The 24,387-nt window shown below is 37.7% G+C and overlaps 3 protein-coding genes across 6 annotated transcripts; 1 reads left to right on the top strand and 2 right to left on the bottom strand.

Moving 5' to 3' along the window:
• Positions 1 to 1,730: 1,730 nt before the first annotated feature.
• Positions 1,731 to 5,440, bottom strand: LOC116192993 (putative lipase YDR444W). Of its 3 annotated transcripts, none has more exons than XR_004154180.1 (10): positions 4,911 to 5,440; positions 4,764 to 4,831; positions 3,879 to 3,949; positions 3,471 to 3,710; positions 3,036 to 3,196; positions 2,879 to 2,934; positions 2,611 to 2,663; positions 2,376 to 2,524; positions 2,058 to 2,155; positions 1,731 to 1,947 (listed from the first exon to the last, which is right to left on the bottom strand). XR_004154180.1 is itself a non-coding variant. In XM_031521711.1 (10 exons), the coding sequence occupies exons 1-10, from the start codon at positions 5,177 to 5,179 to the stop codon at positions 1,876 to 1,878; spliced, it is 1,218 nt and encodes a 405-aa protein (XP_031377571.1). In that variant the 5' UTR covers positions 5,180 to 5,437; the 3' UTR covers positions 1,731 to 1,875. The 3 variants fall into 3 exon arrangements, 1 of the variants encoding a protein (XP_031377571.1); XR_004154181.1 differs by having other exon boundaries at positions 2,399 to 2,524; positions 4,911 to 5,439; XM_031521711.1 differs by having other exon boundaries at positions 2,395 to 2,524; positions 4,911 to 5,437.
• A 7,099-nt stretch (positions 5,441 to 12,539) lies between these two features.
• LOC116192072 (endo-1,4-beta-xylanase 1-like) lies at positions 12,540 to 15,646 on the top strand. 2 transcript variants are annotated; one of them, XM_031520505.1, is made up of 5 exons: positions 12,540 to 12,657; positions 12,897 to 13,312; positions 13,459 to 13,636; positions 13,720 to 14,277; positions 14,373 to 15,646. In XM_031520505.1, exons 2-5 carry the CDS (start codon positions 12,912 to 12,914, stop codon positions 15,486 to 15,488), a joined length of 2,253 nt encoding a protein of 750 aa, XP_031376365.1. In that variant the 5' UTR covers positions 12,540 to 12,657; positions 12,897 to 12,911; the 3' UTR covers positions 15,489 to 15,646. The 2 variants fall into 2 exon arrangements, with proteins under 2 accessions (XP_031376365.1, XP_031376356.1); XM_031520496.1 differs by having other exon boundaries at positions 12,573 to 12,657; positions 12,893 to 13,312.
• A 2,356-nt stretch (positions 15,647 to 18,002) lies between these two features.
• On the bottom strand, positions 18,003 to 20,430 carry LOC116198537 (homeobox-leucine zipper protein HAT22-like). Its single transcript, XM_031528707.1, has 4 exons — positions 20,072 to 20,430; positions 19,506 to 19,774; positions 19,207 to 19,286; positions 18,003 to 18,543 (listed from the first exon to the last, which is right to left on the bottom strand). The coding sequence occupies exons 1-4, from the start codon at positions 20,268 to 20,270 to the stop codon at positions 18,246 to 18,248; spliced, it is 846 nt and encodes a 281-aa protein (XP_031384567.1). The 5' UTR covers positions 20,271 to 20,430; the 3' UTR covers positions 18,003 to 18,245.
• Positions 20,431 to 24,387: the final 3,957 nt, after the last annotated feature.

Below are 24,387 nucleotides of genomic sequence, written 5' to 3'. Positions count from 1 at the left end.
GGCACAAGTTCAAACAAAAATTGGACTTGAAAAAAAAAAAAAAAAAAATTTGCTTCTTAAACAGAAAGGAAAAATTGAATGCAAAAACAAAAAAATAAATTAAGACTTGTAATAAAAAGGAAGAAAACCTAGGGACGAAGCAGATACCATATGCTTTCACTACCTTGTTGACTTGCTTAGAGGGAAAATTAGAGGGATTATATGCCTGCTAACAGCTATGAAGTTTAAATGTGTATTTTTCCTTATAGGACTGAGTATTTACTTTTGAAATAGAAATCTTAGGCTAAACGCTTGGATTAAAATTTGCTTTCTCTAGATTAGCTGGTTAATTTCAACTGTAGTACTCTAATCACATGTTTCCAGTTTGGTTTAAGCAGTGGGCACCACAAAATAACGAGTAATAAATTATGAGATATCAAATGCTTAAATCAGTGAATATGAAAATTTGTACTCTCTCTCATAGATTTCTTTCCTTGGTCTTATTTATTTTGCTTGAGGACAAGCAAAAGTTCAAGTGTGGGGAAGTTGATAAGGGCATATTATACTCATATTTTATTGTGCAATTCATGTTAAATTATTATTAATTTTATAGAAATTATAAGAAGTCGGTGCTTAATTATGTGTAATTTGATATTGTAGGTCTTTGAGGACTTAGATGGAATTACGAGCAATATTGAGGAGTTTTGCGCAATTTGGAGCCAGCATATATCTTTCGGAAATCTTTTTTTTGTTGTGGATATAAATACTCCTCATAACAAGATTAGGAAACCCTAGGGGGGGAGCCATCTTTCACCATTCTTTTAACCTAGAGAGTTTTTGGAGAGGGTCTTGTCTGGAGCCGTCACCTGGATCAATTGATTTGAAGCGAAGAATTGTGGAAGAGATAATTCCTTAAAGGAATTGTTGGGTTTTTGTTTTAGGATTCAATATCTTGAGTTTACTGCTGAATATGAATTCTATTGCAATGACTCCTTGGAATTATAATTGTGTTTTCAATTCCATGATATTCTAAGCTTCTTTTGTGGGAATATGATGAAACCCTAGGTAGCTAATATGATGATTGTCGCCATGTTATAGGATTAATAGATGTGTTGATGATTCATGATTGCAATTCCTATAATTTCAATTTTAATTCTTAATTGGTTATAATTGTTAGAAACACTATTGATACGGGAGTTGATATAGTGTTTGTTAGGAATTCTTGATTAGACTAATTAGTTAAATGCGATAGCTGCGTTAATTAGTTTAATTAGAGATTATCCAGGGATTAATGCAATGTTTCTAGTTAGTTATTCGCTAAGACATTAGGGATAATTAATTTAGGGCATTAGACAATCATAGCACTGGAAGGTGTATGATTATAATTTAGAGTCCACTATTAATTAGAGATGCGGGAGCTGATTGATTAATTAGAGGTTTAAGACTTTAATTTTAAAGGCTTGATAAACTCACTTGAATAATCACATAGCTATCAGTCTATATAACATGATGGCAATCTGATTAGTGAAACTAGGGTGGATTCTGTTTTTCCCACTTTCAATTGATATATTTTCGTACAATTCTCTTTCTGCTCTTTGTGACGATTTAGGTTGATTAGTAGTTAATTAGTTAATTCTCTTAATTTGATTGCTTAGATAATAATAGAATCTAATATAGGTTTAGTACTTAATTAATCCTTGTGGGATCGACACTCTATTCATCACTATATTACTTGATCTGACCCAGTACACTTGCTGGTAGAATTTGAGCTTATTTTTATATATATTTGCAAAGGGATCACCACACTTCCTCCATCTCCCAATATATCTAAATGGATGGTCGTCTCTTAGTCGCTAAAACTTGAGACTTGAAGAAGATGGTTTCTTGGAATCCTTTTTATAACTGAAAATGATCAATCATGTGCTGGATTACATCGGCACCATCCGAGTTAATACAGTAAGTCTTCACCTGGAAAACAAGAAGAGCATGTCAGTCATCAGAGCTTGCTTAGAGAAGTTTCGGGGCTGCAACTGGATGACACTTTATGTGGCCTTTTGAGTTTTGAGATATGTTCTCGCCTGAATGGTGTTGTGAGCCAAGAATCGCTGTTTACTTCCGCTGAAGCTGACGTCTATCCTCTCCCAGCTCAGTCTAGTCAGATGTCTGAGCATTTCCTCTGCAAATTCTTTTATCTTGTTAATGAAAGCGAAGCAGAAAAGTTGCTCAGTCACTTGTTTACCAGTATAATTTCATCACTGCCTAAATTCTCTTGATTATTTATGAACATGGAAAAAAGACACCGTCTAAACTATATGCATATGGTCATGATAGAAAGAAGTTCAATCAGCGGACAGGCTTCAATCAGGGTCAAGGAACTTTAAAGAAAAAAACAGAACTTATTAGCAACAAGTGAACCTTCCATGTCAGTGATGTCCCCTCCACCAGCTTTATTCTCTGATGAAACTTCTAGTTCCGGACTAGCATTTTTTGCTGCTTCAACATTTATGATATGTGGATAATTCTGGTGTCCTGATAGATGGTCCCGCTAATAGGAAAAGATAATACAGAAAATTCATTATGTAAGACCATAGTTGATCCAACAATAAAAGGCAGAATAGTTTCATAGATTACCTTTGGGAGCTCATGCCGACGCCGAAGAGATGATGTGCTCCATCCCACAAGGTCTTTGAGAAAAAGTCAAGTCCTTCAAAGAAGAATCATCCAAAATATGTGTATTATTTTGAAAACCAAAGCATGACAATGGCGAATCACAATTACGTGTTAGCTAAATGTTACTAGAACGCTGGCTTTGTATACAAGTACAAGCTGTTGATTGTCCAACTAGATATATTCAACAAAAGTTCAACAAAAAAATAATGCGAAAGCTTTGAGGGGATACGGTCGAAACTTGCATTTGCATAAGCAACTCTACACTTGAAGGATTGTAAAGCAGATCTGCAAGGAGAACAGACAGGAAATTATGTTTCCATTTACTCACACAACTACAAAGGACCCCCCATTCTAGACATAGTAGTAATCAGTTTATGAAAACTCACATAAATTTGAGATTGTCAGTATCCTGGACCATCTGAAGAAGAAGAGGAGGTTTCCCACCATCACAATCAGTCAAAAACAGATGTTTACCGGTTCTACCTAAAACCCATGATGTGTGAGCTGCCAGCTTTTCCAATGTCTGAAAGCCACAAAATACTGGCACCTGAAAACCAGAAATCTTTCACCTTCAGGAATATGAAAATAGAAGCTATCATACAATAAAGAAACACATCTAATAAGTGATAACAATTTATTTGGCAAATTGATGAGGGAAGAATTTTCTCGGCAAATATTTCTGCAAATAAATTCTCCTTAAAGATTAAATGATACAAACTCAAACATGAGCCCTGAAAATCATAGAACTTCAAAAATATATTACCAAATAGGCCAGGAACAGGAAAAGACCAATAATATGATTTCTTTCAACCAAAAATCACCTGTTTATGACCTCTAGAACCAAGGTGTGGAGTTGCAGATGTTATAAAATTCACGGGCTCCAGTCCAGCTATTTTATGTTCGAATTTGTCTTCCCGGCAATGGCTTCCAGACTCATCACTATTTGAACGATCCCGTGTATAAAGCCTAGCAATCGCATATCTTGAAACCAGACCACCTAATGAGTGGCCGATGAATGAAATTTTTTGAAGATAGGGATGATCCTTTACAATCGATTTAACCTGAAAGAAAAAGCAACCTTCAGAATCTGTAGCATTTAGTTATAGCAGTATCAAAATAAATGATACCTGCTGGGGAACAAAAATTCAAATCCATGGATAGCTTCAGGGTAAACCAAGAAATAAAGAGGGACTCTTCGGCGATATCAAGGGAAAAAGACCAAATCGCACCTCTTCAGCTACTCTCCCTCCCATTACATCAACACCATCAAATGTTGACATTGAAGGATTACAGTCGCTGCCTGCGTTGCAAGTTAAGCATTGGCAATTCATTCCATGATATGAATGTCGTGGACATCAAATGTCCACCCAAACGGGATCTTGGGGACCTTTAAAGTAGATGTCCATATGCAGAATAAAAAAGATCACTCATCAGCTAATGACTGCCATTTCTATCTTTGGGGACCAGCGGTCGTATTCTAATAATTACAAGGTCATAAACCAGTGCTTCAACTTAAAAAACTCGACATGATATAACGCAGCATTGACTAGCAGTAACTTATGGATCCATAGCATTCAGTTCGTTCATAAGTATTCGGGGTGGTTTGTCTACGATAAGAGGACATCACATCCCACCACACCACAGCTGCATCAAAATCAGTAAATCCAGAGCTTCATCTTATATGGTCGACAAAATATTTGAATATGTGAACCGACAAAAAAGCGGAGCACGGATGCTACACGGTGGAATAAAACTGTCACAGGGTAATGCCACTGAGACTCAGGACAATTTCATTAGTCATCATATTACATTTCAATTTTTGACTAGTCAACAGCAGCATTAGTTGACCAGATTAGATAGACTAAAGAACTTTCTGCCTAAAGTCCATACCCTCATTTGCTCTCCCTATCTAATACTATTCCAGATAGTCATTAACCATGGAACTAATGATGGAAATGAGACTAATATATCGCAGGCATCAGTCGATCAAACAGATAATACTAGCAATCACGCACGCCGGCCGAATCAAAACTCGAAAGTATCAAAAAAAAATTTTATTGAGTCGGTAAGCACTACGAGCTCACGAAACACGACTGCCAGCGGCAGTAACTCACAGTGAACGATGATATCTCGCGGATACTTCTTCATGAACTGCCTCGCAGCAAATCTCCAGTTCTGAGCACTGCACCAAAATTGCAGGCAGACCATAATCGCACAGATTCAATCAAAGCCTGAAATCAAAATCATACGCACTTGCCCACCTGCCAATCAGACCGTTCACCATGACGACCAGGTGAGAGGGGTGGGGCCGCTCACCGTCGACCTTCACGACCTCAATGTCGAAGCTCCCGGTCCCGTCAGGTTCCGATCTCAGGCAAGCGAGATTGGGCAGGCAGTACGAGCTGCGCCTGGGCCTGCGCCTCCCGCGGGCTTTTCGGCTGTCGGAACCATTTGGGGTTGCGTGCTTGGGTTCTCCGGCTTCCACTACTTCGACGGTCTCGCAAGTGGCTTCCGCCTCAGGAGAAGCCATTGGAGAATGCTGTAGTGATTATAAGAGCGCGCGCGAGAGGGGGAGAGAGAGAGAGAGAGAGAGAGAGAAAATAGGATTGCAGTTAGGGAGAGAAGAGGAGACGGAGAAGAGTCAACGGAGTCGGAAGTTTCCTTGAATTGAATGGTTTGGCTGTGGAAATTGGAGCCCCTACCAGGCCACCAGAAGCATCAACTCTCCCTCTCCGATTCGTGGAAGAAGACGACGACATAGGAAATCATAATAGATCTTCACTTTTTTTTTTTCTTTTTATTTATTTACTGTTCGGAAAAATAACACAATAATATCACACATTTTCTCTTTAGGAGTATGCGGCAAAATTCCTATAACTTTGGACTTTTTTGGACTATAATTTTAATTTAAACTTTCCAGTCCTATATGTTTGCTTCATAACACGTCTTTGATCATATCAGGATCTGCTGATGCAGATTTCACACCATCATCTATCATAGGTAGTTGTTAATTATTCACAGACAATTTTCTACTGATAGAAAATTATAAAAAGAATTTCTAGAATTAACATAAGAAGTCCACGTGACTGTTAACCGTAGATTGGGTTGACGCTGGCCTTCCTAAAAACTGATGTGGTTCTTGGGGCATATCCCACGTGTATCTTTCATCTCTTGGCTTGTAATCTTAGATAGACTTGCTACGAAATCTAGATTTCTATCTTCGGAGTGCTTGGATAGATAATCTTTTTATGAATTTTGTAATACTATAGTGAAAACTCGTGATCACCTTTTATTCTCATGTACTATCATCATATAAGTTTAGGCTAGTGTCCAACATAAATTGGAGCTAGTCAACCAGACGGGTGATTGGACTTCTGAGCTAAATTTTACTACTTCTTGAAAGGGAATAACGCTAGACACTATTCTCAAAAAGCAATATTGAACTTGTTACATTTATTTAGTATGGAGGGAGAGAAATTTCAGGGTTTTCGAAGGCAATAAGATGGATCATAAAGCCTTAAAAGCAATTTCACTACCTAACTTTACTCATAAAGTCAGATTCTGTTGTTTAGCCTCTAGTTTTGGTTTTGATGACTTGATGTAATTAGTAAAGCACTTTGTTGACTTGTACTCTGTATATTCTGATCCATGAAGTATTAATGAAATTGCAATCGTCCAAAAAAAAAAGGCCATGTGGCAATTTTATATTTGTTGAAAACTTTTACAAAATAGGAAAAAAATTGGGGATTCCTTCTAATATAGGGATTATCCCGATTTCGATGGGTGAACGCCCCGATCCTAGCCACCACCCCCCGGTTGGGATCGCCACAGTGACCGACAGGGGTCGCCACAATGACCATCAGTGGTCACCGACGACCCCAACCGGGGGGTGGTGGCCGGGATCGAGGCCCTCATCGCTGGGCATTACCTCGATTACGATTTTCTTTTCTATTTTTTGTTTTGTTTTTGAAAATTTTTATTATTAAAAATAATAATTAATTAGATTTTAATTTTTGTAAAGTTTTTAGCAAATACAAAATTTTCACGTGGACTTCTTATGTGAATTTCTGAAATTCTTTTTTGATTTTCGAACATTTTAATTTTTAGCAAATAGAAAATTGCGATATGAACAACTAACAGCCACCTAAGACAGATTTAACGGTGTGAAGTCTATAATGGTTGTTAACGGATAGGACTAAAAGTGTGCTACGAAACAAACATATATAGGACTGAAAAGTCCAATTGAAACTTATAGTACTAAAGTCCAAAAAAATTCAAACTAATAGGACTTTTGTTGCATTTCTCCCTTTTCTTTTTTAATTTTCATTGCCACACACATTTTTAAATTTTAACATAGATAGCATAAAATTACGATTTATTTCTTTGTCAAATCTAGCACATCATTTAACAGACCTTAAAAAAATTGACCGAAAGTTGAGGCGAACTTGATGGTTGGCCTTCCTTGCACACGTGGGTGCAACTCGTAGACAAAATAACATTAAAAAAATAAAAATGAAAAAGCAAACGGAAGAAGGAGGTGGAGTTTCCTACAGGCCACCACCATGCATGCGAGGTCTTTGACCCTCCGAGGACCTCGGTCCTCACTGCTGCCCTTTTCTCTCTCTGTTTGAATAGGGAAAGAGAGAGAAATGAACATATCAGGGAGAGCCTCCCCCCTCCTCGAGGAAGATGTCCTCGAGAGGTCGATAGGTCTTTAGTGACATTGCTAAGTGGGAGGCCGGTGAGGAACCCCACCTCTTCTTACCTTTTTCTTTTGCCTTTTTTTAATTTTTTAATATTATTTTGTCCACGCGTCACGCCCATGTGTTCAGAGAGGACCCATCATCAAGGCTAGCTCATTTCTTCCATTTTTTTTATAAAATTTCCATTTGAGCCTATATGGACTTGAGCAAATCTACAATCCAAAAGCTTAAGCTAATAGGTTGCTGGACTCAAGCCTCATATAAGCTTGTGATTTTTTTCTCAATTTTTCCATGTGGGACAACATATCTTAATACCCACCCTCACGTGGCAACGTGTGATTTAACACGTGCCACGTGCCCTTAAACACCTGCCCTTAACAATTGATCACGAGTCGGGCATCCTTTTTCGTGCTCGGGTAAGGGGGGACAAATACCAAATTAGTCTCAAGCTCCACATTCGGGCATAAGTAGAGGTGCACCTTTTTAGATACCTCGAAACTGGACCGGGCCACTCTCGAGCCTAATTAATATGAGGCACACTTTTGACTGCCTTGATAGAATCTAGCATGGAGTGAGCCCACATGAGCGCCCGAAAGTATAACCCGCTCTGATACCATGTAAAATTTCACTGGGCCTATAAGCTATTGGACACATCTCCAACCCAAAAGTTCAAGCCGATAGGTTGTGGTATCCAATCTCTTATAAATTTGTGAAATTCCTCTTATATTTCCGATGTGGGACTTACTCATTCTTAACTCTCAACACCCGTCCTCACGTGGTAACATGTGGTCCATCACGTGCCACATGCCGTTAAACACCTGTCCTCAACAATTGACCACGAGCTGGACATCCTCTTTCGTGCTCGGGTAAGGGGGGACAAACCAAACTAACCACGAGTTCCACAATCGGATATTACTTAACATGAGGCGTATTCTTGACTGCCTCAAAACTGGACCTAGCCACACTTGGGCTAATACAAGCTTATTTTTCCATTACCCTCACAAACAAACCTTAAAAACTCAAGTTGATAAGTGGCGGTATCCAAAACTCATATAAATCAATAGTTTTTCTTTCATCTTTTCAATATGGGATTATAATTCCCAACACCCGCTCTCATGTGCAACATGTTGTCCATTTCTGCCTACATGTTTTCACGTGCCCTTGAACACTCGCTCTCAATAATTGGCCTCGAGCTGGACTCTTCTTCCGTGCTCGAGCGAGAGGGGACTAACACGAGGCGCATTTTGGCTGCACTCAACATATTGAGCCTAGCGTGGTGTGGGTGTGTATACGCGTAACCTAGGCTTTGATACCATATTAACTTTCTATTGGGCTTATAAGGGCTTGAGCCAATATCCACTTAAAAGTTCAAGCTGATAAGTGGTGGTACCAAAGTCTCATATAAATCAATGGTTGTTCTTTCATCTTTTCAATGTGAAATTATAATTCCAAACATTTCTAATGCATGTTAAATGACGCGTTAGATTTAATTGAAAATCATGATTTATGCTACATGCTAAATTTTAAAAACATGCTAGTCAGTGAAAATTGAGAAAAATCTGTGCTATATTATGCTATTTTTCTGCTTTTATTTCTATTTATCTATCTATGTCCTTTAATAGATGTGGTTTGTACTAAAAATATACATATTTATTCATCACAAGGAAAATTCATAAGTTGAACGATATTTTATTGATGAGGAGTCAAACTTAAAGGAGCATTTGGTTCATCAGAGTCTTCCTAAAGTCTCGGGGATTTATCGAGCTTTCCCACAAGTTTTCTCACACTTGCTCACATAATGAATCCTAGGAAAATTCTCAAATGAATTTCTCATGGAAAAGGAAAGTATCATGAATCACATTTCGAGGGTTTTCTTAAAATACAAAGGAGGAATCTACCACGTGACATGAAAAATTACCACAATCCTAATTATTGTTCTCATAATTGGACCGAATGTTGAATCGGGAGGTATGGATTCATGGATTTGTGGGATTCGATGGGTCGGATCACACATTTAACTAAAAACTAAATGATACCTAATTATTACATAAAAGTACAATAAATAAAATAATACTCAATAATTCAAATAATTATTCTTAAATCCGAATCAGTGTTCTCATAATTGGACTGGACATTGAATCGGACAAGTATGGATTCATGAGTTTATGGGATTCGATGAGTCAAACCTCATATTTAATTAAAGACTAAATGATTTGTCATTATTACAAAAAGTACAATAAATAAAATAAATACGCAATAAAAGTTTCACCCGGTCCACTTTGTCTTGTCTGTTACTATATATATTATTGAAACGGTCATGAAGATATTTTATATATCCACTGCAAAAAACGAATGCAAGGGAAAATACCTAACCAAATATTACAAGAGCAGGATATGATAGTTTATCAATCATGCAATCTACAAAGGAAGATATTGAAAAAAATCACATCAAAATAAATGAGTAGAATTAAAGATTGCCATCTTGAAACCATTAATCTCGATCACAACATGTCTATAGTATTTCACCCTGGACCCACCGGGAGGGGATCCTCGGCCTAGTCCATAATCCATGGTGAAATTCCACTTTCAAGGAAAAAAATGGGGAACATACATGGCGTCTTGAGCTGGTATTCGGGCACAAGATCTCACAACAACTAGGGCAGCTAAGCAGCTAGATCACCTAGATTGGTTCAAATTAGCGACTGTCAATCAATCTTAATCAACATAACCCAAATGGTTCAATCCCAAGACAGTCAAACATAAGAAACTAGAGAAACTAAGCAGATAAAGCTCACTCAATTTGTACAAACTAGCAACTGTCAATAGGGGAACCGAACCTATTCATAATCAACAACTAAAATGTAAGCCACAAAAATTGATATGAACGGGTGGGAGGAGGATCAGACGTGTAAGGAATCGCGATCTTATTCGTGATGGGTGAGGATGCTGTCACTAAGGTGGGCTGATTTGCCATAGACGAGAAGCCATCACCGAGGATGAGGAGTGCCGATCAGGAGGGTCGCAGAGAAGGATAGTTAGGGCGGGGTTCCTAGTCGGTTCTGGAAGTTGGGTCGGACACCGATCGGGTCGGGCTGTCAGTCGGGCGGTTATCTGTGACTGTTACTATATAGATCACTTTTATATCCCTCTTTCTTTATGAAAAGCTAAGAGGGACCCTGAGATCTGTGTTTTGAGTCCCCACCCACTAATTAAAAAAAAAAAAGCATTTCTGATTTTTTTGGGCTCGTTGAGTTCACATAAAAAATTCCCGTTTCTTTTACCGGCCGAAGTATATAGATTCAGTCCCCAAACAGTTTGGACCGGACAAAGGTATTGGTTCCCAGCGACAGTAATTCATCGGTTAAGATTATACAACGTCTATATTTCTTTAACAAATATTATGATTATCGAATATAAAAGCATAACTATAAAATTATATCATTTCCCATCATTTTACTTAGATAGCGTATACTACTACAACATCATACCTCCCAAGCACAACATTATTTGCATTTCGACTTATATCACCTTAGAACCTTCTAGTTTAAATTTCAAATGAGGGCGGACACGGTGAAAGATATTCGATGGCCCCGGTCATATCAACAACTTTTCTCTTCTACTTAATAGGTAGTGAGCTGTCTAAAAATTTCTCATATTCGTCCTCCCTGAATGGGTTGATCTTCATTTGTTCTAGTTCTATCAACTACGCGGAAATTGTGGGAAATTCTATGGCAATCATCAAAAGTATTTGTATGATACGATTATATAATTTACTAAAATTTTAAGTAAAATTTTCTCAAAATTCATGTATATATAGTAATTAATAATGTAAGTAAATTTTTTCGAAATCCGTGTAATTTAATTCATTTGTAAGTAATTTTTTGATAGATTTAATTTTTCATTTGTAAGTAATTTACTAGGAATTTTTCACGTGGGGAGAGTTTTACCCCTTTAGTGGACCGATCCGGCTCGACTGAATTAGTCGGGGCCTATTGAGTTTCTAGATATCAGAGTGCTCATAAAAAAATAATTTAGTAGGAATTTAAGTAATTTATCACAATTAATTTCTTAATATAGTATAACTCCCTCGATGTATATGTAATTTACTTAATACATAGTTAGTTTAATACAACTTTTTTTAAGTAACATCAAATTATTTACTTTAAAATAATTGCAAGTTAAATCCTTCCTGGCCATTACTATTTGGATAGCATTGATAAATAAGATGGAATAAATTGAGACGCGGACAAAACTTTGAAAGGAGGGCCAATTGAAATTACCTTTTAATTATTTTTTTAAATTTATATGGGACTTCTTTTTAGGACTTTAGTTAATCTAATGCACCGAAAAAATTAATTTAAATTAATCATTGAAGTGCTCGATGGTTATAAGGAGACTCGTGAGTCGTGGACCTCATAAAACAAAATAAAAAAGTTAAATAAAGAGTGCTGAACTTTGGAGAATCGAATCCAAAACCACTAATTTCAGGCGGGGTGTTTACAATTACATGAACCTCCCTTTTCTCAATATTGTGCTTTTTTCATTGTCATATAACAACATTAAGGGTCAGCTCATCCACTAAAGTGGTAAAACTCTTTCAGTATAGATTTTCTCCATTTACAACACTCGAATAATGGTGAATTTAATTGATAGAATGTTAAATCCAATTTTTTCTTTATTTCTTCCATGTGCGAGAGATTTTAAAAAATGTTTTAAAAGAAAAAAACACATGCTACCATGTCATGCAACTCCGTGATCACTATCTATAACTCTTAATTAATACCGCGTTATCCTTATCCATCAGTTTCTATAGACTCTGAAAAGACAATGCGACAGGATACAATCGAGAGTTAAGCAAGTTCACCGGGTGATGACATGCGAATGTTTGCGACTCCTGCTGTAGTCTGCTCGGTTAGGAAACATCTTGCCTTGTAATCAAAGACAACTGCTAAATTAGCTATAGGCTAGCGGGTTTTCAATGCAATTCTATCCAGCACGTGTAACACATAAGAGAAGAAGCCTTCTTCTCCAATTCAAGCATTCCAATTTCTTTCTGATAACAATAACAATAACGGCAAGACGATATAAGCACAGCCTTTTCCCCAATTTGCAAGTTAAAGCAAAGATGATAAAGCAATTCACGACTATTCTATTGTTGTGCTTTAATTTGTTTTAGCCTGCATTTTCGAAGACTTCACTTGAAAACCACACCAAATTACATCTATGGAAAGCCCTATAAAATGAAGCGGTTGCCCCGTCACGCTAGCACATCTTCTCAATCCATTGAAGGCACGGTCCACCTCAGGTAAATCGGCCTTTTCACAAACTCGATCGGGATTATGTATCGTTGTTACTAGTATGCTCTTTTTCAAATTTGTCGGCAGGCGTTCACTCAAGTTCAATATCATGGAAATGAGATCGGTTCTCGTGATGGTGATGACATGACGTACTTCATATATAATCATATCACTGTTATTATTTGTGTTTGATGTGGTTTAATAAGAAGATGATTTTTGAGATTGATTGATGTTCTTGTTAAGTAAGAGTCGTAGAGAGAAGATGGATAGTCTTCAGCATGACCATGCCAATACATCAGAGGAATGTAAGACGATGAGGTTACGTGATGATGCATCCGAAAATGAGAACATCATCCTGAACCCGAACTTTGATGATGGCGTGAACAACTGGTCAGGGAGAGGCTGCAAGATCGTCCTCCACGACTCCCTGGACGGTGGGAAGATCCTTCCCAAGTTGGGCAAGCATTTTGCATCGGCGTCAGAACGTACCCAGACATGGAATGGGATCCAACAGGAAATAACCACAAGGGTTAAGAGGAAACTTGCATACCAAGTTAGTTCTCTGGTTCGGGTGTATGGCAGAAACATAGGCAGCGCCAACGTTCGGATCACGCTGTACATCCAAATGCCTGATCTCAGGGAACAATACATCGGTATTGCGAGGTCTGTCAGCTTTTAAATAATAGAATACCGCATCTTCTTCAGCTGTAAGCTCAAGCCTTTAGATCAGCTGGCTCTGGTCTATCATTTTCGTTCAAACTTAATGATTTCTAGCGGTTTCTGAGATTTTCCGGGGCTCGATGATGAAGTGTGCAGGCAACAGACAAGGACTGGGTGGAATTGCAGGGGAAGTTCCTTCTAAACAGTTCCCCCTTGAAAGTGATTGTTTACTTTGAAGGCCCGCCTGCAGGAATCGACATTCTCGTGAACTATCTGGTCATAAAGCATGCCCAGAGAACGCCGCCTTCCCCTCCGCCTTCCATCGAGGTTCGTAGAACATTTAAACGTTCATACTGCAGGTGCTTCTGATGTCTTTTCCTCAATCGATTTGCCATTTTATGTTTTTACAGAATCCTGAGTACGGAGTAAATATAATCGAGAACAGCGAACTAAGTGATGGGACGACCAACGGGTGGTTCCCCCTCGGCAATTGCACATTAACCGTGCAAACTGGTTCACCACACATTATTCCCCCCATGGCGAGGGGCTCTCTCGGTCCCCATCACGTGCCCCTTAGCGGACGATACATTCTCGTGACCAACCGTTCCCAAACTTGGATGGGCCCTGCTCAGATGATCACTGAGAAGCTTAAGCTCTTCCTGACCTACCAAGTGTCTGCTTGGGTTCGTGTCCGAGCTGCCAGCGGTGGGGTGCTGGGACTCCCGCAGAATGTGAATGTTGCACTTAGTGTAGACGGGCTGTGGGTGAACGGTGGACAAGTCGAAGCTAGCGATGATGAGAGGTGGCATGAGATTGGAGGCTCATTTCGGCTCGAGAAGGAGCCGAAGAGCGTGATGGTTTACATTCAGGGTCCGGTTCCGGGTGTGGATTTGATGGTCGCAGGGCTTCAGATCTTCCCAGTTGATCGGTGTGAGAGGTTTAGGTACCTCCAAATGCAGGCTGATCAGGTAAGTAACTTGTAATCGATTGAACTATTGTTCCGTTAAGCTTTAACATTCATATTATTGCATCGAAATATTGTCATTTTGCTGCTTTCTCTCAGATTCACAAGCGTGATGTTATCCTGAAGCTCTCGGGTTTCGATCCAAGCAGCTTCCTCGGGGCAGTTGTGATTGTCAAGCAGACCGAGAACTCCTTCCCGCTAGGATCCTGCATCAACCGTACCAACTTGGACAATGAGGACTTTGTTGATTTCTACGTGAAGAACTTCAACTGGGCGGTCTTCGGGAACGAGCTCAAGTGGTACTGGACAGAGCCGCAGCAGGGGAACTTCAACTATCGGGATGCCGATGAGATGCTCGACTTCTGCAGGAACCACAAGAAGGAAGTCCGGGGCCACTGCGTCTTCTGGGAAGTCGAGAGCCTGGTTCAACCTTGGGTCCGTGCCCTGAACCGGAATGATTTGTCGAGAGCTGTCCAGAACCGACTGACAGGTCTCCTGAGTCGTTACAGTGGGAAGTTCAGGCACTACGATGTGAACAACGAGATGCTGCATGGATCGTTTTACCAGGACAGACTGGGCAAAGGCATCCGAGCATACATGTTCAAGACCGCGCACCAGCTCGATCCCTCTGCTATCCTCTTTGTGAATGACTATCACGTCGAAGATGGAGATGACCCGAGATCATCGCCTGAGAAGTACGCCGATCAAATTGCCGGTCTCCAAGATCAGGGAGCGCCAGTGGGAGGGATAGGAATTCAAGGCCATATAGATAGTCCTGTGGGGCCCATCGTCTGCTCGGCACTCGACAAACTGGGTGTTCTCGGTCTACCAATCTGGTTCACCGAGCTGGACGTGTCGTCCAGTAACGAGTATGTTCGGGCGGACGACTTGGAAGTGATGCTGAGGGAGGCCTTCGCGCACCCTTCGGCGGAGGGAATCATGCTGTGGGGGTTCTGGGAGCTGTTCATGAGCCGGGAGAACGCGCATCTGGTGGACGCGGAGGGAGAGATCAACGAGGCCGGCAGGCGGCTCCTCGAGCTGAAGCAGGAATGGCTGTCCCATGCTTATGGAATGGTTGATATGGAAGGGGAGTTCAAGTTCAGGGGATTCCATGGAACCTATGAGGTGGAGATTGTCACTCCCTGCAAGAAAGTCTGCAAGACGATTGTTGTCGAAAAGGGTGATCTTCCATTAGTTTTGTCCATTGATCTGTAAACCCGAAAAAAAAAAACCACGTTACGGACATCAAATCCGTCTTAAATTACATAAACGGTCCCTGTCCTCGAGCGGGGTACCTTCTGTGTCTACGGAACATTGTTTAGATATGTTTAAGGAATAATAATCTACCTAAAGCACGAGCAGTCCAATTTCCATGCTCAGCCTTAAGGAAAATCGAACCACCATATCATAAACCAAATATTGAGTAATTGGGCCGCAGCTGGGCCCTCAGATGGGGCCCAAGACAGGCTTCCAGGCCCAAATTACTTTTTGATTTTTCGTCGTGGACAAACGTCACCTAATACATCCTACAGCTTGACCGACCTCCTTAATTATCGTAAAAATAAAAAATGACCTAATCAACTATCGCATCATTAACCAATAAGGTGTAGTTCAATTAGTAACGTGCTAGTGTTTGGGGTTTAACTCTCCTTCCGCGACAAGGTCCGAATCCATGTGGTAACGCCATGTGGAAATTGTTATGCCAGTCATTTTCGACCCTTTTTATTCATTAGAAAAAAAACTGTCGCATCATTACAGTATAGTAATGGAATTATGATCTGAATATATGGGGATATGATTGAGAAGAGGTAAGACATATTATTATAGTCAACGTTATAATTTTCACGATATAGCAACGTCCGTTAATTTTTGTATTTATCGGGTCAAGATGGGGACGCAAATGACGTAATTAAGCTAACATAACCGGACATCGCTCGTGCCATTGCATACATCGATCGTCACTAATTTTGTGGGAAACTTGTGTGCAAGAGACTCATCCTAAAGGTCGTCTTGTCTGACAATCACCGGCCAAATCCAACTTCTCGACTCCTCCTAAACCTTTGCTATATTAAAGCTAGGATATATCGTCTTCAAGTTTTAACGTGCGTAATCAAAACAATCATATAGTTGATTTTTCATTATTTTTAAAATTGTTATTTCTAATCTTTTAATATACCTTTTTTGTATTATGTTTTATGTATCTCTATCAGCGTTGCATCAGATTACCTAATTCTAATTTGTCATCAACCACGTGTTATTGTTATAGTATGCCTCCCGTCAATGGTACTTGTCTCCCACCTTGCTAATTATAGGCCAAATCATCACCATCACCATCACCATCATCATAATTTACTTCCTTTTTCTTACCTTTCCGACAGACCAATACCTATAGTTTCACCCTTATGCATATGTAAAAGTATATATATGTTATATGTAACATAAAGAATAACATACATACATATATATATATATATATGCTGCATGCGCGAGATAAATATAAAGTTTTAATGTAAAAAAAGGGCACATAACATATGATATGTTATATATAAATCAAGGTATATATATATATATATATATATATAATTTTTTTTTGATTTCTTCTGTTTTTTACTGGGGATTGAGCCAACATTGGTTTTGTCGATGAATCGTGCTAGAGTAACAAAAAACTCGTGTGAAAATTAATTTATCTTAAGAACACATATCGAATTACAGTCTCTTATGAAAACTCAAGTCGCATCACTTGCAATATTAACATGACTCGCGCTATTACTTGAAGAGATACAAGTATGGGCTTAATTAATGCGATCATCAAACATTTTACTTCCTCGTTGGATATAAATCTCCTTTGAAATGAGGCCGGGAGTATATCCTTCTCAAATTATATCAATAATTATATGATGATATATATTATATGTATAAAACATATATAATTTGAAGCTTTCAACAATTAAAAGTAATAGTCGGTATGCACCGCCCAAAATTAATCAACTGTCTCTAATCATCAATTTGATTAGTTGCTACTTTATGTCACGAAATAGCACTAGTATTTAGTTATTAGTTAATTTCTTTACTGCCCAAAGCACTCAAGTTTTATTTCGGTTGGAATCAAGAAAAATTGCGGATTTAATTCTCGTTCATGTGACCTTTCGTGACTCTTCATCTCCTTTTACCTCTCTCTTTATTAAACTAGCAAGCCTCCTAAATATTCAAAAAAAAGAAAAAAAAGACGAACTCTGAAAAGAAAATTCATGTGTTTGAATCATCCTCTCTGAATAAAGAACAACCAATCAAAATGCATGTGTTGAGATACACATAAAGGTTGGTCTACAATACATAGGGTTGAAAAAGTGTGATGATTCATGCAAGTAAGCTACTTATATTTTTCAAGTAAAATACTTAACGTCAAGTAATTTATTTGTTATTTACATAATCTACACGAGTTATAAGTAAATCACTTGCTCCATTTGTATTCAAAGTGAGATTTTAAAATCTGACTTTAACTTAATTCTACCCACAACAAAACAAAATAACTTATACAAAGTCAAATGGTGAGTCTTATTTATACAACTCATTTTCGAAATCAAAAGCACATAACTCATACAAAGTCAAAGGGTGGATCCCATACATAACAATTTATACCATTCTTTTTCAAAATCAAAATCTAATTTTAAAATGTTATTTACAAACCAAACAGAGCATTGATATTCCTGGAGCAAACACAAGTATCTGTAGTAGAATTTTCCAATATATACGCATAAGAAAGCAAATCCCCTCCTCATACTTCTCTACAAAAATGTACACCTTCACTTTTCTTTTTCTTTTCCCTTCTTCTTTTTAACGTTTTGCACAAAGGATCATCATCAATTCAAACTCTCTATATATCATGATGAAGCTACAAAGCACAACTGATAGCTAGTTGATGTACATGCCTCATGATCAGTGTTTCTTTAGAAGTACTACAAGTTGAATTAACTAACAAGCTGCGGATGGATTAGAAAAATGAATGTCACAAAGTCGAGATTTCGTTACGCTGCTAGAGAAGAATCTTGTGGGCAAGCGATCGTCAGATCTAGTCCCGATCCTCTCGCATGAAGGGCACATAACGGGAAGGGTGGTCGATGGGATTTGCATCAGGAGCGGCATTGTGGCCGCCGGTGTTTGGGATTTGAGCTCCTGCACTTCCTCCTGCAACCTCCTATTCTCTTCTCTCAGTGCTTCACACCGCCTCTTGAGTGACTCGCAGTCCACTTCGATTTGCTTCAGCTTGATCCTATGGCATCAATCGATTTATCAATATGTACGTATATATAAAATGTAAGTATGTGCATCTCATTATTGTCAGATGAGGAAAAAACATCACAATTCGAACATAGATATGCAACACGAAGCAAGTAATTCAGTTTTGGAGACTCAGCTGGAGTCATACATTGAATTATCAGTACAATTCTTGTTCAAGGTATGGGTATCAGCATGTACATAGCAATTAATTAGAGAGAATCCATCAATTGAATATGATGTTTTTATCATGTCACTCCTCGGTCCATCTCAATCAAATGAAAATATCAAGAGACAGGAATGAGGTCATGTGCGATCATGTCCAAGACGCACAAATGAAGCTCAACAAGGATCGTTGAAGTAACTGGAAGTCAGAAACATAAAACACGCACGAGACGTATATATATATATATATATATATATATATGTATATATATGTATAAATATGTAAATATATATGCATGACTAAAGTTGATGCAGGGCAAACCTAATTGAGGAATACAATGAGAGGTTAGATTTGATAAATTCAAGATCTATATAGTTTAGTTAAAGCTTCCCCTAGCAATGGCTGGTTCTAGCTAGCTGGTTAAATGTCATAAATGATAAATATATACATACAATCAACAGAGAGGGGCTAATAAGTGAAAATTTTTAATACCTTGCTCTTCTATTTTGGAACCATACTTCAACTTGACGTGGCCGGAGGCTAAGTTGTCTTGCCAAATCTTCCTTTTGTTCCTGCCAATTTTTACCCCACAACACAGAAAATTCAATTAAAAACCAGACCTGGCAACTGTATTCATCATCTCACATACTTGTACTACTATATATACAGTTTGGATCCTTTCATCGATCGGATTCTAACTAGACACACCTCTGCGGTATCAGAATCGTCAACAGAAAATAGGAGGGACTGATCGAGGGAATTATAGTAACATATATTTGTGTAAGTTATACCGGATTGAGAGTAGAGTGGGCTTTGAAGCTGCCTTCTAAGATGGAGATCTGCTCTTTGGACAGCCTGAGCTTCTTCCTCGCAGTGCTGCAATCTTCGTCTTCATCACTGATCATCATCATCATCGACTTCTTCTCTAGTTCGGCAGCCTCTTGCAGGTCCCTCTCTCCAGATCTCTTCATGGTACTCGAACAGTTCAAATGCGATGAAGCCTCTCGAGTCAAATCTATTAATGTTGTTGGTTCACCTGGAGCATATTTGTCCGTCATCCCTGCATGATGCAGCAGTGAATTAGTACCGATAAACTCCATCCAAATATAAAGAACCTCAGAGACTTTTCGATTTTCTTGTTCCTTAAGAATATGTATTCTCTAAATCAGAGAGTTTTGAAGGTTTTCTTCCTTAAATCAATTTGATCAAGCCAAACATTTCCTGAATTAATTAATAAATGCTAAAGTCGTTATCTAGAACATGCTAAAATGGGAAAGTACTCCGATATATAGGATTGAGTTGATTGACAACCATGTTATTGATGACCCAGTTCCCACATATTTCTTCACCTTCTTACCTATGCCGACAATCTTCGAAGCTGATTGATAAGCCGCCTCTGATAAGCCTAACGAGAGTGATGGCAGCAGTCGCTCATCGTCATCTCGATCGCGCAGCGTTCTGTGCTGATTCTCTGATCTCTGTCCACTCGAAAGAAGTTCATACCGAAACCCTAGCCCGAGAGCAAGCATCGTGTTGCAGGCATCACCAGACTCCATTGATCTCAGCGCACGGAGAGATCTCAACGCACATCAGTTACGCATATATATAGTGGATCGAAATAGTTAGGCAATACAAATTATAATAACACGCTAGCTAACTCTGTTGTTTCCAAGCAGGAGAAAGAGAGAGATGCCAATCAGTTCTTGTTGATGAAAAGGTGATGGTGAAGGGGAAGTGAATATGAACATAAAAAGAGAGTGCTTCATAATATATAATGAGAAAATGTCGGTATTTTGGGGGACTGCATTCCTATAATTAATTTAATAATTATTATTATTTTCATTAAAATTACGAATATTTTTAATTTATTGATTGATATTAATTTCGTTTGTACATAAATTAATAGAAAAATATTATTCAGTCTCTCGCATGGGGTTGACCTCGAGAGATATCCTCCTCATCTAATTTAATTTATCTCTAAAATATCAACTCAATATAATTTGGCAAAAAAAAAAAAGATAATCATATTGAGTAATAGTATTTCTACGTGGCTGTTATATATGTCTTTTTCATATTTGTAAGGGCCATGTGACCTTATGATTGTGCCTATAGTTTTTACATCTTAAATGTATAAAATAATGATACCAATATATTATCATTTCTGCAAATTTTTATTCATCTTATTATCCTTATCTTTTAGGATATTATCATATTATACACATACAAATATAAAATAATCAAACTACGTAAGATGTTGTGGGTGAAAAAAAAAATGGACACAATAGTTGGATAGAGACCCATTACTGACTCATGGTATGCTTGTGTATATGTCAACCTTGCAGGCATGGTCATGAATTTTGTCCATATAGGAGCTTGTGTCCATGCATCACCGAGTTTTCTCGAGTTTATCCAGTCGGCTGATCAATATATAAACAAGTCATATTAGGTCATATCGAATGTATAATATATATCCTTATTAAATTTAAATAAATTATTTATTCGATACTCAATGTATCTCGTGATCTCTGAATAACATTAAATTAACATACTACAACAGATTAGTTTTTTTTTTTTGGGTGGGTTGTGGACAGGCCCTATGATTAGTCCGAATTATGTAAGTTTTTCCATTTCGTCATTATTTGCTGGCCCAAATTTGTTTCCTTTTGATCAGACACCGACGATATCCTTTCACTTATTAATTGATTGAGGGCCAATTCAAGAGCTAGCCACCAACTTCCCTTTTCTTTCCTCTCTTTCTTTATTTTTTTTAACCGCAAATGAAGACTTCTAATTTATGAACACAAAATAATATATTAGACGACTGGCCGAAAAAGAAAAAGTAATTAAAGGACAAAAAAAAGTTCATAAAATACAAAATAAAATTTACAGAAAATGAGGTTGGGTATAGTGACAACGCTGTCGACTAATAATAATAAAAAAAGGTATGAATTCAATTCTCACTAATAAAATTCTTATGTATTTTCTATTTTCCATTTCTTATTAGGTTCATAAAAACATCCTCATATAACCAAAAAATAAAATTTAAAATAAAAAACCACAAATTTGACATTGTTTTCCCAATCCACTTGAAAGAATTGAATCTAATTATGAATTTCAAAACAATATAAGAAAATTTCTCAAAATAAAGATGGGAAAGGAAAAAAAATTTGAAAGCGATTTTGACTATATGGGCAATACATAGATCAGCTCCACTAAACCATATCAAGTGTTACAGTCGATAATCTTAACTCGATCATAGCCAAGATGCTTATGCTGCGTTTGGTTTCAAAATAGGATTTTAAAATCAGATTTTGATTTTGAAAAAGAGTGGTATAAATGAGGCCTACCATTTGACTTTGTATGAGTTATTTTGTTTTGTTGTGGAAAAAGAGTGATATAAATGAGACCCACCCTTTGACTTTGTATAAGTTATTTTGTTTTGTTGTGGATAGAATTAAGTTAAAGTAGGATTACTTTGAAACCAAACAAGCCATTATAATTAGCGCAAATATGACTCCCCTTAAATTCACATTTTCAATATTTGAATTGGTGAAAGTACATTCGACCATATGTTTATTGTTCTGGAGTTGTCAATTTAGGCTGCTATTGGTAAAAAAAAAAAAAATTCTGTCCAAAAATATTACATTTTTCAACACAAAAATACTGTAATTTTCTTTTTTTTTTTTTCAGTGGATACTGTATTTTTCTTTTTTTGTTAATAGTTTTACTGTGTACTGGCAAAAAATAATGGTATAACTGTGTATAGTTATTTCGTTCGCTGTGGAAACGTTAAAGTGTTTCTCATTGAGATCCAACTCTCTTCCCTCTATATTGCACAACTTCGTTATCAGCATTCTCTTAGAGAGTCTCTGCGGACTCTTTGGCCAAAACGGAAATTAGTAGAGCTGTGGACTTTGTTGCCTGGTTGTGAAGTTTGACCTCTGCTTGTAAGCGTTCTGTTTCTTCTTTCCCATTGTCCTCATGTTGTTTCTTTCCTTGATGATGTTTTGTCTAATGGGATCTAATGATCTCTGGTTTGTACCTTAATTACTCTTCCTTAATGATATTTCTGATGAGTTAAAAAGAATATAAGGTCGATATTTTCACCCACCAAAATGTAAATTCGTTCTTTCCTTTTCTTGAAAAGAGAATTCCTGTGAAAAGTTTAAATGCCATCCGAACTGACATCCCAATTGGTCCTGCTTATCCACCGACTAATCTCACAAATTCTAGGGCACATAATTGAAGGGGTTTCAAATCAACAAGACGTCTAAATAACTGTTTCATAAATAATATATACATTCTATTTACTTTGCAAAAGAAAAAAAAATGTATACATTGTTTTGATTTTGACAAGTCCTTGTGACCATTATGAAATATTCTTTTCAAACTTATGGAATAACTTAATAATATTTACATTTTTATGATTACTGTCTAGTCCTAACTGTGACAGTTATGAAATACACTTCTAAGTTATTGAGATATGTTATTCCACATGGAAAAATTGAAAAAGAAATCACAAGTTTATATATGACTTGGATCCAGTAACCTATCAATTTAAACTTTTGGATTGCAAACGGGCTCAAGTCAGTGTAGGCCAAGTGGGTATTTTACATGGTATCAAAGCAAATTACACTTTCACGTTCATGTGTGGGCTCACACTATGCCATATTAGGTTTCGAGGCTCCTAAGAGGGCGCCACTTGTTTATCAGGCCTGAGAGTGGTCCGGTCCAGTTCCGATGTAGCTAAATGTGCACCTCTAGTTAGGCCCGAATGTGGAGCTCGAAGCTAGTTTGGTGTTTGTCCCCCATTGCCTGAGCACAGAAGAGGATGCCGGCTCGTGGTCAGTTGTTGAGGACGGGTGTTTAAGGGCACGTGGTACGTGTTGCATCACATGTTGCCACTTGAGGTCGTGTGTTGAGATATATTGTCCCACCTGGAAAAATTGAGAAATAAACCACAAGGTTATATGAAACTTGGGTCCAATAGCCTATCAGCTTAACCTTTTGGATTGCAGATGGGTCGAGTCTGTATAGGTCCAGTGGATATTTTACATAAGTGATGGGATAAGTTTGTATATACCAATGATACAAGAATAATATCCAATAAGGAGTATTATGCTGTTGTATGATTTTGCAGTGACTTGAAGTTAGATTTCCCTATCGGATTAACTTTTGTGTTTTAAGAAATTTTTTATCAAAAATACCTTTTTAATTAAAGGAGATCCTCCAAAATGATTTCAGTGCGCGGCCATTAAAGCTAGAATAGGTTGAATCATCAAACCCTTCTTCAACAAGTTTCTGTTGCAATGACGTGCAATGACGTGCACTGAGAGCGACAATGCGGAATAAAAAATTCCCAGCGAAAACCCAAGTCTGAGTCCACTAAGAGCAGATTTAGGAAATGATTAGTCGGGGATTAACCAATATCTTCTAATACTTTTGGTTAGTAATTTGCCATAAAAAATGCTTTTTATTAATCATACTTATCTTTATTTTAAATATATATATACAAATATCTTCATGGAAAATGAGGAGGGTATAGCTTTAAAATAAAGCAAAGCCAAGATATCAGGCAGGCACAGATCCTTGTTCAGCTGGGTTAAAAGACTATCCTCTTAGCTATTCATTTGGATTTATATAGATTCGAGTGCTCTTTTTTTTTTCGGTGAA

The sequence above is a fragment of the Punica granatum genome, chromosome 1 (assembly GCF_007655135.1).
Source record: "Punica granatum isolate Tunisia-2019 chromosome 1, ASM765513v2, whole genome shotgun sequence".
NCBI lineage: Eukaryota > Viridiplantae > Streptophyta > Magnoliopsida > Myrtales > Lythraceae > Punica > Punica granatum.
Note: the sequence above shows the minus strand (reverse complement) of the source record. Positions and strands in the feature narration are given on the sequence as shown.